The sequence below is a fragment of the Sinohyriopsis cumingii genome, chromosome 1 (genome assembly GCF_028554795.1).
Source record: "Sinohyriopsis cumingii isolate HCF-2022 chromosome 1, ASM2855479v2, whole genome shotgun sequence".
In the NCBI taxonomy this organism is placed as follows: domain Eukaryota; kingdom Metazoa; phylum Mollusca; class Bivalvia; order Unionida; family Unionidae; genus Sinohyriopsis; species Sinohyriopsis cumingii.
In genome coordinates, this window is record NC_142961.1 from 169698295 (window position 1) to 169717496 (window position 19202).

The following is a 19202-nucleotide window of genomic DNA, read 5'->3' on the forward strand; positions in this document are numbered from 1 at the left end:
GAAGTCATTTAAAGGTTAAGTTTAATTTAGTAATGTTGGCATATTCAATGACAGTTTGGCATAATTACTAAAAATTTGAAATGCCTTCATGCCAGGATGCTTTTTGTCAAATTTGCTCAAACTCTGAAAATAGTTTTACTAAAGGTTTTACTATATAAGACCGAGTGGCAGAGTAGTCTAAAGCACTCTCCGTTATGGATCACTGCCATCTCACCTCTGTCTGCATGGGTTCGAGTCTCGGATTCGGCTAATGTGGGCATGTGAGAAAGCTTGCCAGTAGCTTCTCGTGGGTCGGTGGTTCTTTCCGGGGTTTTCCTGGGTTCTTCCTCCACCATTAATACTGGCCACCATGTATAGCCTACTGTGTGCTGAAAAATGGCTTTAAACGCTACAACAATAACTATATAAGAACTGTGGCCATTTTTTTAAAGGCAGATTGGGATTATTTTCACACACATTAAAAGATTTCATACCAGAATGTTAACTGTCAAATTTTCTAAACTTCTTTGTAGCTGATTTGAAGCGGGGTTTCTTAAGGTTTTTATATCTTTAGGACCAGTATCATTAGCACAAAACATGCCAGGATGCTAAATTTAATCAAATTCCTTCCAGCAGATTTTACAAAGTTGTTTAAAGTTATTCTACTTTAATAATGGTGACTATATTTTATGGTAAATTGGCACAATTTGTACAAACTTGAAAGATCTTTATGTGAGAATGCTATAAAATTTGATAAAATCCTATCCAGTGGTTGTTTTAAGGCATTTTTAATTTTAATGTACCTCTGGGTGGTCTAAGGCACTAGCCAGATCACTCACACATCTCATCACTGTCCACATCAGTTTGAGTCTTGGCTTGACCAAAAAGGGTATTGAGAAAGTAGGTAGATGGTTCTTCTATCACCAAATATACTGGCTGCCATGTATAACATACCACGGCCAAAAAATGGCAATAAACCCCACAAAACCAAACCAAACCAAACTAATTTTAATAATGGCAGCTATATTTGATGCTAAATTGGCATCATTTAAAAGGTTTATGTGCCATCATGCTTTCTCTCAACTTTGGCCAGATTCTCATGCAGTTTTTGCAAAGAAGTTGCTTAAAAGTTTGTTCTATTTTTAGTAACTAGTCATATATTAAAACAATTTGGCAACAGCTGTATAAACTTGAAAGGGCTTTAAGCTAGGATGCTCTATGCCATGTCTGGTTGAAACTGACCTAATGGTTGAAGCAAAGACAATCACAGCAACTACTGATGGGTGAAACACATTGGATTTATGACAATGCTATATGCTCACTTGGCCTAATTGCAAGGTGAGTTAAAAGTAAGATCAAATATATTTTTGATTGCATTACCTAGATTTATATATTTTGTTCATCGTAAGCTTACCTTCATGATCTCTTCATCAAAGCCAAGAATAGCCTGTGTCACCTTGTCATAGTATTTCAGGAGGATGTCAGAAACATCAAGCTTTCCATTGGATTTACCTGCTGAATTGAAGTTTAACACTAAATCACATTTTATAACTGGGATGAAAAAGGAAAAGTTATAATAAAGGCACAGTTAAAATGCTTTTTAAAAGCTTTTCTTGGAAAACATTTTTGTGAGTAAAATGTTCCTTCAACAATATCTACTACTACGATCACTAACTTACAAATCCAATGCAACCAAACATATTTTTCATTGCAACAGAAGTGCTAAATATTGTCTGCTATTATGGTGCAAGTCAGAAAAAGTGATCTCCCATTGTAGCAGAGGCACTGGCACCTAATTCCATCCATACATCAGTTACTACTGGAGTGATTGTGCATGTTGTATGATTATTTTAAGGTAATTAGGATAGGCTGGCTGGGCGTACATGTATAAAAGGGTAAGCATTACTGAAAAAAATAATATTTTAATTCAAGTACGTTACCCAGATATAACACATCAGAAGAATAGGTAAGAGGTGGAGGGAGGTGCATCCCCTTATTTCGGAAAGGCCCAATCTCCAATCACCTAATGAACAAAAAGCAGTATTAAAGCTCATGACATATATGGTCTTGGGTTTGGATATCACTATAATCAGACATGGATTGTTGGGAAAATGGGCCCCCTTAAAATCCAGTGTAAGTTGAGTGGTGATGTCACTGTAAAGCTGATGAATGAGCCAAGAAGGTTGTCTGTTGCATTAGATCCCACCAGGCCATACTAAGCTCTTTAGGATGAAAAATATTTGGTGTAAAATCTAAAAAATGTCACCTATGACCTCTACCACATGTCTTGGATAATGTCAGTTATGGAACAGTTATACTCCAATGCTATGTTCATATCTACTGCCCTAACTTAGTGAGCTGATATGCACAAGAAATTCATTCAGTCTTGTGTTAGTTATTTATATGCAAAGTAAATAGAGCCTGAGCTGAGATTTTGTCCTTTCCTTCTTTCAATGGTAGAAACAAACAAGATCTCCAACTTCCCACTTGCTTGGTTAACTTCTGGTACCATCTTAAAGCCCTTACATGGTCCTGTAAGTTTACTGATACAACAGTGGAACTGGTGAGTGTGTTGTGCTGCTCCATTGAAGGTACAAGCATCTGCAAGACCAACTCTGAAGAATGACCAGCAATGTTATCAACATGAAGCTAGCCTGTGTTGAGATTGCTGAAATACAGTAACTGATACCATGAGAAACATGGGTTTTGTTGAAATTATATTTTGAATACTAATTTCACGTTGAGATAAAACTTCCAGTCCATATGAACCAATGGAAATTTTCACATTCCCAGAACTGCAATATCTCTGTCAAGAGCAACAACTGCCAAATGAGTGATAGGCATATGCATCATATAGAAAGCCATATTAAAACTGGATGGAAGTTGTCTCAGCAAATAGAGAGATATATTAACACTTAGAGCTACCACTCTGAACACTGCAATAAGTCAATGACTTGACCAAACTGTGGTAGCTGGCAAAGTCAACCAGCTTAATGGTGAACAAGACTGGGAATCTAGCCAAGTTATATGCAGATTTCAACAGGGCAAAATGCTTACTGTCCAGGAGTAGTCCCCAGCATACAGGAGTCAAGTATCACTGTAGTTGGAACTGGTGCCAGAACTATTTGATGGTGGCCCACAATATTTCCAGGTGGTTGGTATGGGATAGCTTATTCTTCTATGCTGGTGCCATGAACATCAGAGTCAGAGCCGGTCTTGACAGTAATCATTTCAGGTGTCAGAAACCACCTTTATCATAAAGACGGTGTTAGGTATTCCAAGAAAATAGATCACCATACCTGACCAAAGGAGCCATAGGTTGAGGCTGTGTTGGTGCTAGTGTTGTCCATAACCAATTGTTATCTAATGCCAAAGCCTGGTACTGGCTATTCTATGAAAGATCACTAATGCCAGTAATAGGATGTTGTGCCGTTTATCTTCTGCTAGCTTATACTGACCACATCCCATGCATACAGGCCTACTCACTGCATTGATACCTCAAATTATAGAGAGCCAAACAAAAAGATCTCTCTTGTCTGACTCCCACCTTAGTGACAGACAACTTTTAGCACTATTGCTTCTAAAAGCAAGCTTGGAAGGGTTGGATTGGCAAGTCATTCTCACATATTTTTATTATGATCGTTTAATGTATATGAGGAAATATAAAATTTACGTGTTATTTGTTGGTGTCACATTACCAGTACTGTTTATTGTTAGTGCTATAGGGAATTTATTTTTCTATTTTTAGTAATGCTGATCACAATGGATGGATGATCATCATAACCAAATGATTTAATATTTCATACAAAACCATATATTACAGCTTAGACATTAATATGAAACTGTTTTTTTTTTTTGGGTGGTCGAATACATGAGCTCCCACTGCTGTAATGATGTTAGTTGAGTTGTTCTTCTTGGTTACAGGACCAACTTCAACTATTCAAAGACAAACAGCCATAGCTTTGTTAAAAATATTTCTGTACATTAAAAATCTAATTATGTCGTTTTAATTGTGTGAAATTTCATGGCTAAATATTAAATAGTTTATGTAAAACTGGAGTCAAATGAATTCATGATCAACTTGGAGAATTCTAAGTCACAATGGGCCATAACTTGGTGGATTCTAAATCACAAATGGCCATAACTTCATTTTACAAAAGTTATATTTACAACTAAATCAAATCAGGCTATCTAAGTGCTTCAAGTACTGGGCTAAACCAAATTTGGATGTTTTTTTCTAAAATTTAATTTTCTTTTTAAACCCTGAGGGATAAAAGTGCTTGGGTTGGCACTGAAAAACAGATGATTGGCTGATCAGAAATACAAATATATTTATTTTTGGTCTTAGGTACTGTGCATTTAATCTAAGAGGGAGGATGTGAGTTTCTTTTGAGCTGAAATATTTTCTTTCATCTCAAATTTTCTTTTCTTCTATCTTAAAATAATTAATATGTTTTCCAAACAATATCATGGATGTTATGGTGTTAATTTGTTATAAATCAGAGCAAGAAATTTGTCCAGGCATTGATAAACTGAAATTAAACAAAAAAGGCAGGCCTATGTCCCAGAACATTGAACTGTTGGTAATAATTCAATTGTGGTATACTGTGATATTTATTGCAGCACACTGAAAAATACCATGGCAGAAAATGTTTTTGTGGTAACCAGCTCTAATGTGTAGACACTGTAGGGATGCTATTCCAAAGTAATTCAGTTAACCACAATATTTATTAAATAAACTACATTCATTACTCTCACACACATTCATGCAGTATAAAGTGTATTAGTAGGTATTTAGTTTCATGATTTAACTTCCACAAAATAAAGATTATTATATGCTCATTTTTTCCTCTGTTAACTTTATATTGTCATAATCATGCAATATTTTATGATACTGCACTCGCACACACTTCATACTGATCTCATGTGAATAAAGGAACCACTTTCTATTTGTAAACAAACAATGGACGCAGACGCCAGCACTTTTGATTTATTTTATTTGTCTTTGGATAGAGCCATTTGAAAGTAGAGATGCCAAAGTTGAAAATGTGAATGGATTCATAGACTAAAAAAAAAAATCTTTCAATGAAGCAGGTGATTAAATGTGATATCAGAAATGTGCAGCGATGGCTGTATGATAACTACTTTGTAAACAAATCAAGAACACTCACGTAGTAGGCACTTTATGTTTTGGTTGATTAAATTTGTTTCTGAATGAACTAAAGCAAATGTTTTGTGGACTGCCACATAGCAGCTGCTTTGCCACATTCCACGTTAACTTCTTTGATACAATGTTTCGGATTTAGGTGGGCAACAGATGCCAGATTTCATAAAATTGCTGGGTCCCTACAAATAACATGCAAGTGACAAGGCATAAACTGTATTCTTTAGCTGGTAATATGAATAGCAAAAAATATACTTACAGTTTTACATCCTGAATTTCATTAAAATGCTTAATCACAAATTTCGAAATTGTACTGTAATTTCGACTATATTCCAAGTGTAATTACATCCTCCTTACTGCACTCAAAATGAAATAAACATTATATTCCATTTTTGATAATTACAATTGAAAGACTTCATATTTTTCCCACATTATGATTTCAAACATTCAGTGACAGAACAGAAAGAAACACACTTGCAGATGTCAACATGCTGCTCCGTCGCTGGTGAAATTCGATGTACTTCATGTAGAACTGGCACAGATAAATCCAGTCCATAATCATGAAATTTTGTAGTAACAACAAAAATACCAAAATCTATCATTCCAGATTAAATGGAGAAGTTGTTGCAATGCACATTCATTCACAATATGACTCCAATTTCAACTTTAAGCAGACCAAAATGACATTTTCTTTCGAAAGTTATGTCTAGCATGCGACTAGATTCAAATTTATCTGGGTGGAGTTATGTGCACATTAATAATGTTGTTGTTGTGTAATGATGAATCGGTGCTTGTGTATTTGGTTTAGAATACAGCATACATTCAGTTACTTTGTTTCTTGGAGTGTATTTTTGTTTATATAATTAAGTCTGAGGTAGAATAAGAAAATGAGCATATAATAAAAAGGTTACTGCATTTGTATGGGAAAATATGAACTCGTTTTGTTGGATGGATATACTGCACTCCCAAGGTTGTGCAGTATTTCCATCCATAAAACTTTCATTTTTTCCCATACAAATGCAGTAACCTATAAATACAAAAGAATAAAACTCTGGCAATTGACAACACTGTTCAAAATAGTTACTGTTCATTAATAAATGAATGGATGGCAGGATTGATAGATGAAGGGGTGAATATGAATTAAATGAAAGAAAGTAGCATAAAGACGATTGACAGCTACCCTGACTCTGCTGTGTTGATGAGCTCATTTTCTGTACACCCTCTACTGCTAACCAATGGGCTGAAGAATAAAATCATATGGTACAGAAAGTATCTTTGTAGCACACAAGTTACAAAGTAATACACAAATGTTTTAGTAGTTTATCCAATAACTTATTTTTTCTTCTCTCTCTTTTTTTTTTGGTGTTAATTCCCATTTTCTTCCTAGATACCAAGATTAAAGTTGCACACTCTGTTGTAAGGCAAAATAAAATAGTTTGTGGTTCTGGTTACCTCACTGAATATTTTTTCCTTCTGACTCTACATTTATTTGGGTGGGGTAGGGGATTTTTAAAAGAAAAGACCCCCCACCATAGGGAGAAAGAAAATTAAGAGATGTAACTATGATCAAAGTTATATTGAGGATGCGAATGACACTTATTTTTTAGTTTATACTTTATTTGAATCCATCAGAACCTGTCTCCCAAAAGGGTGTAGCCACTTAATGTTTTCCTCAAAATTAACGTGAACCACACACATTTTTTTAGTCAATCTAATGTAAAGCACTATTAGCACTAACTGCTAAATAAGAGAGAGAGAGAGAGAAAGAAGGCCTTAAATAAAGTTTCAGAAAAAAAGAATGCTGTACTGAATCTAAAAACAAACATCTGCAAACTAATATGCAGAATATTTATGATTTTTGTAATTATTTTACTCATGATCCTCTTTTCAATGAGTATTTTATTTTTTATAAATGCAAACATATGTACACATGGGCAATAAATATAACCTTCTTATCTCTTAGTTTAAAATACAATTCTCATATCCGGTTGAAAACTGATGTGCAGCTCTAAAATGGCAAATGGAGCAAAAGGCATAATTTTTACTTCTGACTGAATTCAAATAAAGGGTGCTAAACCAATTAACAACTATTGTAGAAGCGCTTATAATGATATTCATGTCAAGTTTGGAATTGAGTCTGGTACAAATCTGTCAGCACAAATTAACCTAACTGTACTGAGATCACTTTACTTTGAGCATAAAATTCTCATTTTATGGATTTATTTTAATTGTATACATTTTATAACAGCAGTTCCCAACCTCAGGTCGTGACCCATATCAGGGTTGTGGTGTTTCTCAGTAGTAGGGCTGTGAAGGGTCATCAGAAGCAAAAATCATATAAGCCTACGGGCCGGGAGGTCCTGTTGGTGGTTAATTTAGGTTCACAGTGCAAAAGGTCAACAAGCACGGTTTTATAAGATCTCAACAGTTTCCCATTTGTGAAACTGGAGCTCTCTCCTTGAGGACAGGGATTGATCCCAGGGTCAATGTATGTGTAAATTTGTCTTTTCATGTCTAGTAATTGTATATATGGTTATAATGTGTGGATTTCAAGCCATGAGACAAGATATAAATCCCTAAGTGTGGGAATAGATCTTAACAGTCAGTGTCACACACACACACACGCACACAAATAAGATCAATGTCAGTTACATGCACAATGGTCTTTTCATGCCCAACAGGTGTATATACAGTTATAAAGTGTGACTCATTAGTAGCCAATGTTAGACCCAACTTTAAACTTGGTGTGGGTGGGTAGGGAAATATCCCGAGGCATCATCTAAGGGCCCCAATCTCATGTTTGACACTGTGGTCACTTGTTACATATACTGACTTTAAGATATGGAGACATGTAACCCAGGAGAATTTTCACTAGCCAAGGTTCTGATATGATAACTCTATCTACACCTTGGTGGATCAAGTGGATATTTCTGTGCTTTGGATCTGTGAATTTTATTGTATGTGCCACCGCATCCAATAAAAAATAAGCTGTTCAAATCTGAACACCATTTCCAACATGACCGAGACAAGGGAGCACACAACTTGAATAGATTCATAAATGAACAATTTTCCACTGCCAGTCTGTGTTTGTACACAATACTTTTCACTCCAATACACCTGTAATGGCTTCTCTCTGGTACATAGTCATACTTTCAATGTAATAATTACAAAGTATCCTTTTGAACTCAACTGCCTTCACCATTTTTGGCTGATGTACAATGTGCCATTGTTACATGCTATTGTTTAGTTGGTATTATATACTAAGGGAGGCAACTCATGAAATCCACTAGATGTCACTAGGACAAAGCACAAAAATACCTGTTCGATCTGCCAAGGTGTAGATAGGGTTAACATATCGGAACCTTGGCTAGCAAAGATGACCAAGGAGATACTTGAAATTTACACAAAATCACTACAATCCCCCTAGCTCCACCCCAATGGATACAATTAAAATTCTCAAAGGGTCAGCACAATCAAAACTCATTGACCCAAGTTTCATGTGTTGAGCACTAATGGTTTAGAAGGAGTTCAAGGATGTTACACACACAAGTGATAATACAATCAATCTAGAAAAAAAGTAAAAACCTTTGATGGATGTTTCTCCTTGATTTTTGGGATTATAACTGTTGAAGGCAAGTGTGGCAAAGTTGATTTCAATGTCATCTGTGAAATGTACATCACTGTCACGTATCTGTCTGAAAGGACTGGGTGGTTCCAATGATCTGTGACCAAACACAGGCTGTAAATGAAGTAAGAAAATTTATAACAGGAATTATAAGACATATGAGATCAGTTATATAATTATGAAAAGATGAATTATCATGGTGCTTAATAACAAGACATTTTAATAATCCTGATTTAGAATAACTATTTAGCTAGCATGAGTTTCCTTTGACCTTCCCATCCTATTTTAGTTAATTATAGTAAATATAGTTATGAGAGAGTTATATTACCATCTAAACAAAACTATCCAGAAGGAAAAGATTTTTAAAAAAATGTTAAATACTATACAAATATATAAATAAAATAAAGTGGATATTTTATACATTTGTAAGTTTTTTCTCTTTTGTTGTGGTAATGATAGATGTTTTAATTAATCAGATTATATATATTCACCTAATTTTATTAAAGGTATCTATTTTTGAGCAAATGTAACAACAGGACTTCAAGGCATGAGATATGGGACCTCCAAAGTTATAATCAAGAAACTTCAGGATTTTTAAAAATGAACAAGCGTTCCTTGAAGGGACCAACACTTCCTGGGGTGAAAAGTATTTCCAGGAATTGAAGATATGAACAGTTCTTCTTTTTAATTGCTGAGTGTTGAAACTAGATATGATATCCTTCAGCAATATCACAATTTTCAAATTAGCTTCAATGGTATACATACTGGGTGTTGGCTTGGCACCATTTTCATTTAGGACAAAAGAACACAACATTAAAAGTGTTCTGGTGAAAACCTCATGTTGTAATGAGCATCCATTCAGGAAGAAGTGTCAACAACATTTTCAAGACAGTTGGTGTAGCAGCCATGTTGGATGTATGATTTGAACCATTTTTATTCTGGACAAAGAGAAAACTCACTGTCATAATGATCACCCATTCCAGTGGAGTAGTGACAGCAAGATTTTTTAAGACAGTCATCACGGCAGCCATATTGCATAAGTGGCACCATTTTTGCTTAGCATCAACTAGGTATCATAAGAAATTTAATGGTGAAAACCACATGTTGATATGCCCATCCATTTCGAGAGAAGTTAAGATAACATATTTTCAAGATACAACTATTCATTCAGGAGGAGCATCAATAAAAAGATTTTCAAGATTGTTGCCATGGGGCCCAAACTGGATCACTGATCAGCACCATTTTTATTTTAGACCAAATGGACATGATAAAAAGTCTTCTGGTGAAAACCACACATCAATATGACTTTCTGTTGTAGTAGATTTTGATAACAAGATTTATAAGATGGGTGCCAAATTGGATGTCAGATTGGCATCATGTTTATTTAGGACCATCTAGACATCATAAGAAGTCTTTTAGTGAAAACTCTATGCTGAAACAACAATTCAGGAGGAGTAGCCATAACAAGATTTTCAAGATGGCTGCTGTGGTGGCCATGTTGGATATCAGAATGGTTGTTGTTATTGTTGTTATTCTTGGGTTTAATGCCATTTTTCAGCACAAGATAGACTATACATGGTGGCCAGTATAACTGGTGGAGGAAGAACTCTGGAAAACCCAGGGAAGAACCACAAGAAGTTACTGGCAGGCTTTCCCACATACCCACGCTAGCCGAGAATGAGACTCGAACCCACACTGACAGAGGTGAGATGGCAGTGATCTGGAACAGTAAGCGCTTTAGACCACTCGGCCACGCGGGGCCCCTAATCAGAGTGGTACTATTTGTATTTAGTATCAGCCAGACATCATAAGAAGTCTTTCAGTGAAAACCCCATGTTAATATGACTATCCATTCAAGAGCAATAATGGTAAGATTTTCAAGTTGGCTGCCATAGTGGCCATACTGGATTTCAGATCAGCACCATTTTCATTTAGGACCAACTACACATCATGGAAGTCTTTTTATTGGAAACCCCATGTTGATATGACCATCCAGATTTGCACCATTTTCATTTAGGACCAACTAGACGTCGTTTAGTGAAATCCCATGTTGATATGACCACCCACGTAGGGGGAGTAGCAATAACGATATTTTCAATGCAAACGACATGATGGCCAAACTGGACGGATGTCAGATTAGTATCTTTTCATTCAGAACCAACTAGACATCATAAAAAGTCTTTTAGTGAAAATCTTATGTTGATATAACCATCCATTCAGAAGTGGTAGTGATAACAAGATTTTCCAGGTGGCCACTGTGGCAGCTATATTGGATATTTGAGCAGCACCATTTTCATTTTGTTCCAAGAAGACCACGGGGTGAATATGTTTGTAAAGTTTCTTTGCAATCCTCCAAGTAGTTTAGGAGAAGTAGTAATAACAAACTTGTGCTCACAGACAGAAGGATACTGGACAACAGGCCATCCCACAAGTTCTTCTGGTCTAAAAATGAATTAAGTTTATGGATGATGTAATATTTTTCTCTCACCATAATAGGATGAAGTGGTTGGAGAAAAAGGGGAGAAGAAGTGGCTTTGATTTGGAATCTCACCTACTGTATGCATAAATAATCATTTGGATGACACAAAAGCTGACCAGATAGCACAAAATACTTTGTTTAAACTACTTTACATTGTTCATTGAATAGAAGAAAGATACAAGAGTTGCTATTGCACTCATGGTATGAAAGCAATGGAGAGCGTGAAGACATCAACTCCAGAGAAGGTGAAGTCAACTTATCTGTTTCTGCATATCTGAGTGAAATGACAGGCAATGGGGAAACTATTTCCTTTGAATTACCCACTTGTGTGCGTGCTGAAAGTGGAATCCATTCTTTTGAATGTTACAAACCTAAGCATATAATTAAGTTTTGGGGTGAAAAGAAAACTACCAGTACTAGTATATCCTTTAAAGAGAGTATTCTGGGTTCTAAGTCAAAAACCAAACACATCTTGATCTATTTCTATGAAAGAATTATATCATACTGTATTCTGAATATGTTAAATTGATTCTTCTTATAAAAGGGACAGCATTTAACATGCCTGTAAATCACTTTGTCTCAAGGCTTTGTTGAAGTCATCAGTTGTCAGTCTTCTCCTTTTAGCATGTTTCATGAACTGGACCGATTTCTGAAATATCAACATTCTTATATTAATAAAACAGATAATTAGAAACAAAGCAACAGTCATAATTTTGACAAGCAATCTGGGAGTAATAGTTCCTATTCTGACCTCCTAGCATGATTGGGACATCACACTGAAAATGGTCCTGTTTATTATGAAATATGTAACACATAAGTATGCATGTCCTGTAGGATGCAGACATGTATAATTGACAAAAGCAAAATCAGTTTCATGTTTGTGAGGCCCTGTGTATTTTATATGATCATGAATTACATGTTTCTCATAATGTATTTTTGTGTATTATATGCAAACGCAAGTCTCTCTTAGCTACTATATTTTGAATTATACAAATATGATAAACAAAATGCATATATGCAAATATAATTTAATTATGAAAATTTTACCTGCAGATCATCTATTAAAAACATGTACAGCATATTTGTATGTACAGCAGGAGTAATAATTATCTCTAATGGAAGCAAGTGAGTTAAGAAAATTTCTGTCATATATTTATTCATGAATAAAATATTAAGAAAACTCATTAATGCTCATGTGAAGATATAAAAGTTAAATCCATGGAACATCAATATAACAAATTTAGCTATCTTGAAGTCCATCTCACCTGAAACTATCTCTGCTGCCTCTTATTTTAGCTAAGTATAAAGATCTACATTTTGATTGTACACATATATATCACTGCCTTTATTTCTGCCATATCTTCAATTTATCTGTGCTTATTTGTCACAAGTACCCAATCTCAACTGATTTCTAAGACAGCAACTTTGTTTTTACAGTAAGTCTAGTTTTTCAGACATATTAAATATTTATTACCGTAACCATCTGCAAAAAAATCTACAAGTGTAAGATTCTCAAACAATTTATCATGTAATTAAATGTACATTCCTTGTCAAATGCTACATTACTATCATAATTTAAAGGAATATAACTTCAAACAGATTCTGAATAATGTGCAAAAATGCTTTTTCATAGCGATTCCTTCATGTTTATCCTTTCTCTTCTTCAAGAGTGCGATAATGTGTGTTTGGAACACTTTTAATATTTTCCTTTTTGCATCACTGCCAGCACTACTACTTTCACATGTGAAATATAAATTTGTAATTTGTATGGAACAATGCTGAACCCATCATGACTATTGTATCATGTATTTTTAATCAGCAAAAAAAAAGGATTTTCTACAAGAGAATTAAATCTAATTCATAGCCATAAGAACATTTATGAAAATGGAGAATGATGTACATAAACACTGGCACATGCTAGTCCTTTATTGCGAGATTTGACATGCTTCATATGTGGTGATCAACAATCTTGAGATCCCTTTGATAAATGGTAAAGTAAAACATTTAATCAATCTGACATTTTCATTTAAAAAAATACGGTTTACTCAAATAATGGTGTTCTGGTTTAGACATAGCCCAAGTCTGAAAGATTGGTATCAAATGGGCTTTTAACAAAGCACACCTGCCATACCATGTTGGCCTTGGGAGAACTTAAGGTTGCATATGTTGTACAAATGCAAACTGTTTTTACTTCTCTGTTAAGAATCTCAGGAAACATTTACTAGCATCCAAAAGATTCCAGCTAGATTAATAAATAGTTAGTAGGACCAAATTTGTTATTCGGTAACTAGTTTACACTTCCTTCTCTATCTTCCAACAACATTTATGAAATGCAGTGCTGAAACAAAGTAGTACCATTCCAGATAAAAGCATTTCTAACAAAATTAATTGTATAGTAAAATGTTTAAATTAGATCTTTTATAAAAAGAAAATACTGTTGACAGAGATGTGACCAGGGAATATCAAAAGACTCCAAACATCAAAATAGACAGAAAAATGAAGAAAAAAAACAACCAAACAACCCAAAACATTACATATGTCCATATTCACCTGAGCAATTTCTCTAAGTCTATAACTGATATCCTCCCCAAGCAAACCTGCTGCAGATTCTGTCACATCTGAATAGCCAGCTGACTCAGCCATCACACAAACTGACTCTCTTGTCAGGATTGCAAATTTTTTGTCTTCAAAGATTGTCTGTCCAGCCTTTTTTTCTTCTAAAGCCATGGTAACTAATTACCAGATTACATACAATCACTGAAAGCAAGACAAAAGTAATCTGAAAACAAAATATTAGACATCATATATGTTTAGTGCAAAAATAAGAAGCACATTTTATGACTTACCTCTACAAATCTCTAAGTTTAATAGGCTACCTAATTTTACATGGTATTATTTTAGACCCTCTACCTCCTTCCACCCCTCCACCTATCTATCCACCTGAAACCTTGATCCAAGAGTTAGAATACAAACTCCATCAACTAGATCCCAAGACAAGCGAGCCAAAAATAATGCCACTAATTATGATAATTACATGTACATTCAAAAAGAGGGTGCCAGAAATAAGATCACTCATTATAATCAACTTAATCCTAAGTGAGGGGGCCAATAATAAGACCACTCATTATAACCAACTATATCCTAAGTGAGGCAGCCAGAAATAAGACCTCTCATTATAACCAACTACTGTATATCCTAAGTGAGGAGGCCAATAATAAGACCACTCATTATAACCAACTATATCCTAAGTGAGGCAGCCAGAAATAAGACCTCTCATTATAACCAACTACTGTATATCCTAAGTGAGGGGGCCAATAATAAGACCACTCATTATAACCAACTATATCCTAAGTGAGGCAGCCAGAAATAAGACCTCTCATTATAACCAACTACTGTATATCCTAAGTGAGGGGGCCAATAATAAGACCACTCATTATAACCAACTATATCCTAAGTGAGGCAGCCAGAAATAAGACCTCTCATTATAACCAACTATATCCTAAGTGAGGCAGCCAGAAATAAGACCTCTCATTATAACCAACTACTGTATATCCTAAGTGAGGGGGCCAATAATAAGACCACTCATTATAACCAACTATATCCTAAGTGAGGCAGCCAGAAATAAGACCTCTCATTATAACCAACTACTGTATATCCTAAGTGAGGGGGCCAATAATAAGACCACTCATTATAACCAACTATATCCTAAGTGAGGCAGCCAGAAATAAGACCTCTCATTATAACCAACTACTGTATATCCTAAGTGAGGGGGCCAGAAATAAGGCCATTCTTTATACCAATTAACTGTATACAACAAAAGAGGAAACCACAAATGATGCCACTCAATATAACCAAATATACAAGTATCCATGAACTTTGGTTGATTTTTACACTTTGATTCTGGAGGATTTTGCATTAGGGACAGATGAACTGATGGATAGATAGATGGATTTTTCATGCAAAGGACATGGATAGAAGTCTTTAGATATCATATTTCTTGTAATGTTTTAAACCCTCCTATTTGTAACATACCACAATTTCATGAAACTATTGGTTTTTTGGTAGAGAGGACTTTACTTATTAAATATTTACAAATTTAAGTTAGTCAAGAAAATTATATATATATATATATATATATATATATATATATATATATATATATATATATATATATATATATATATATATATATATAGTTACATATAATCATTTGTATACAAATATAAAAACCAATAAAGTGTACAAAACATACACAGAATATAATAAATAAATGCTTAATATACTGTTGTACATACCATTTATTGGCCTTAAGTCCAACTTGGACATGAAATTTAAATTTGATACCATAAGAATTATTAACCATATATTCAACATGCTACTCTTGGTGCAAGCATGTAATGTCTTCCATGTGTGTAATTTGGATTTTTAATGTAGCTTTAACAATTTTTTAGTCATATCACTACAATGTCTGCAGTGTGGCAGTTTATAGTGATGTCTAGCATTGGGGCATCATGCCGCAGACATGTAGCATGATGTCCCACCCAGCCACATTATCCTGATACCAGGCCGACCAGTCCTAACACTAACATCTTAATGCTGAGTGCCAAGCGAGGCAGCTGTTAGTACCATTTGTAAGTCTTTGGTATGACTCAGCCAGGGGTCAAACCCATGACCTCTCGCAACCGAGGTGGACACTCTAACCACGAAAAATTGTTAAAGCTAAGTTAAAAATCTAGATCACACACACACAAAAGAGATACTTATTACATGAATAAAACAGGTGATAAAACATTTATGGTGCTAATTTCCAGTGTGATCTTGATCTTAATTACTTTAGTGTTATACCATATTGATGCAGGTAGTGTCAATACATGTATTTATGACATAACTTATTTTATAGCCAATGTGATTGTACTAATTAAGAAAGGGGCATTAAATTAAGTTTTTGGAAAATTATGCAGTTGTGATTAATATTTGTGGATTAAAATTAGAATCTTTCATTGCTCTAGGGAAAAGAGAAAATTTGTATCCATCTGTACTTGTACAGGGTGAATGTCAAAAAGGTACATTCATGCTGATTTCTACTTGACCTGTTTGGCTTGATAAAATTGTAGAATGGTATTTTTACTTCTTTTTTTTTAAACCATTGTAAAAATATTAATCTTTTTTCTAGTATATGCCAGATGAATGGTTTTCAAGACAATTTATTCAGTGCTGGGGTCATACTTCCTGGGTATCATCATAAATGGATGTAACAAAATGTGCTTCTCACTTTGATTTTTTATATTTCATCCTGTTGAGTGGGTGGTCTCAAACTGTATAAGAATATTCTTAGATGGATCTAACTTAACCCTTGAAAGCAACTCTTTCAAATTTTGTAGGCAAGATGACAGAAATATGATAAAGAACAATTTGCTTCAGTGTATAATTCTTGGACATAAAGGCTGAATTTGAGATCACAATAATTCTTGCATATTTTATTTGATTTCTAAACAAGTACCTTCCACTGACTATCACCTACTAATTTTATGGAAGTTTGTCGTGTCATTATTTTGCATCTTGTAGGTTAGAAATGCATGTTCCATTTATGTGCCCACTGTCATACTTTATATCATTGTGTAGTATCTTGATATCCTGCTGTTTTTTTTATTATATTGATTTGTAGTGCACACAGTAATGTGTAAAGAGGTACATTTCTGAATCAGTTCCAATGATGATATAAATGATGTACAAAAGAAAAGTACTGGCTCAAGAACTGTGTGTTGGTGTACTCCAGAAGCTAAATTGGACCAACCAAGATTGTAACTATTTACCACCATGCACTGTTATCAAAAACATAATAATAATAATAATAATAATAATAATAATAATATTCATCATCATCATAATCATAATAATAATAATGATGATGACGACTTTATTTAAAGAAGGTAACACAATTAGCTGAAAAACTAATCTACCTTGAGGTCCTCCATAAAGGAACTTATTTATATAAAAATGCACACATATGCAAATACATGCAAACCTATACAGAGTAGCAATTACATGTATAGACACAATATATTACTTTCCTTCCTTTCACTAGATGGATACTTGCCCATACATATTGAACCCAAATAGTCAATATGCATGCAGTATGCAATTAGTGACAAAATAGATGCATGAGTAGTATATTTAATGATGCCCAGAGGTATTTATTAATACAAATACAGTTGTTTTAATTCTGATTTTAACTAGATTTCTGAAGCCACTGGATATAGTGGGTTTGGAAGAAGTAAATAGAGTGGGCATTTCTAATCTTAACTGGAATACTATTCCAGAGCAAAGTTCCAGAGTAGTGGAAACTTTTTCTGAATAATTACTTATTTGGTTTGGGAATTTTATACTGTTTGGTAGACATGGATTGCAGGTATTACCAGGTAGCCTCTACTGGAATAATGTTTGTAAATATTCAGGAGCACTATTATTGGATATCCTGTACATTAATTGGCTTTTCTCAATTGTATTCAGTCTTTCATATGTAATATTTTGAACTTACAAGCTAAATTTTCCTTACTTTCTGTTTGGATTGATATTAGTCCAAATGCTCTGTTTTGAAGATGTGCTAGCTTTGCTATGTTTTTATTATTTGAATTACCCTATAATGTATTACAGTTAGTAATCTAAAAAGAGTTGTATGTAACTGTTACAAAATAGTTTTCTGTGCCTTTCTGGGAGAAAATGTCTTATCCTACTGAGAAGCCATAAACTAGAATTAACTTTTTCACTGGTGTGTTTGACATGTTCAGTTCATGATATGTTATTATCTACCAGAACACCAAGTAGTCTATCATGATAGACCATTTGCAAATTTGTATCCTTCAATGTCAAACATAGTTCATCACTATCAAGATTTGTTCTCTTTTGCCATGTTGAGATAAGTAATATTTTAGTTTTACCAGTATTTACCACCATGCCATTGCATGTGTGCCAGTTGTCCAGTTTGTTTAGGGCATCCTGCAAAGAAATTTACAGTGTATGCTTTATGTTTTTGATGTCTGACATTGTTGTGTCATCTACATAGTGGTCTGTAGATAAAAAGAGAGTCTATCCAGTACCAAATATTGTTTGCAAGTCCATAATGAAATAAATTACCCTTTTACAATTTGTAGTGGACAATGTTAAAACCATTTTTGAAGTCTTGTTTAAAAATATCTATTTGGTTACCTTTACTTCAATATATAACCCAATTATCAATAACACAAAAAAGGCATGATGTGTGTAGATATGACAGAAAAATTACATAAGTGCTTCATGATGTTATACACTCAAGCTCTTTACAATGAACTCTGGTGAGACTGGTCCGTAACTATTGCTAACTTATTTTTATCTGTGGGCATCAGTTTGCTACAGTTACACACATGTCTGGCAGATTAAAGGTTTTGACTGGCACATACTAGAAGAAATGGACATTTGTCATTAGGATATCTCAAATATCATTATATCAAATTGTCTTTGATTTGTTTATCAATTAAACTGTCAAATAGACACCCAAAAAAGTAAAATTCAATGGCACTAGGTCTAGTTTGCACACTGATTCTTTGACAATTAATAAAGGTGTCTTTGGCAAAGGTTGTTTGGTCTTTTTAGGTTTTCCTGTTTAAACACTCTAAAGCCACAAGCATAAAACAAAAAAGGCATTACAGTTTATCTACTGGACTTAAAATCCATAACTGAATGATTGCCCCTGGTATAGATCCTCACATGTTTTGTTCTATCTATAATGTATCATGGTGTGTGAACATATTATATCTTAAAAACCAATTATGTAAAGCTTAAGTCTGAATTAATTTAAAAAACGATACTAGTGACAACAACTAGTAAGAAAGCCAACTTCTTAATGGTTTGGCATACAAAGCAATTCTGAGCTCCTTAAACATTTTACTATATTGTTTATTTTAGGTACATTTGGAAAA

General features: G+C 34.2%; 1 protein-coding gene across 3 annotated transcripts in view; it reads right to left on the reverse strand.

The window, feature by feature from the left end:
- LOC149808363 (uncharacterized) overlaps window positions 1-19202 on the reverse strand; it is a 37473-nt gene that overhangs the window by 17052 nt on the left and 1219 nt on the right. For 2 of the 3 annotated variants that reach the window (XM_089976180.1, XM_089976171.1), the window contains exons 2-6: window positions 13798-14004; window positions 11810-11896; window positions 8729-8882; window positions 6324-6383; window positions 1394-1494 (exon numbers count right to left, since the gene is read on the reverse strand). In XM_089976180.1, the coding sequence (XP_089832306.1) occupies window positions 1394-1494; window positions 6324-6383; window positions 8729-8882; window positions 11810-11896; window positions 13798-13974 (579 nt within the window). In that variant the 5' untranslated portion in view covers window positions 13975-14004. The remainder of the gene's footprint in view (window positions 1-1393; window positions 1495-6323; window positions 6384-8728; window positions 8883-11809; window positions 11897-13797; window positions 14005-19202) is intronic. The other variant, XM_089976188.1, reaches the window with a different exon arrangement.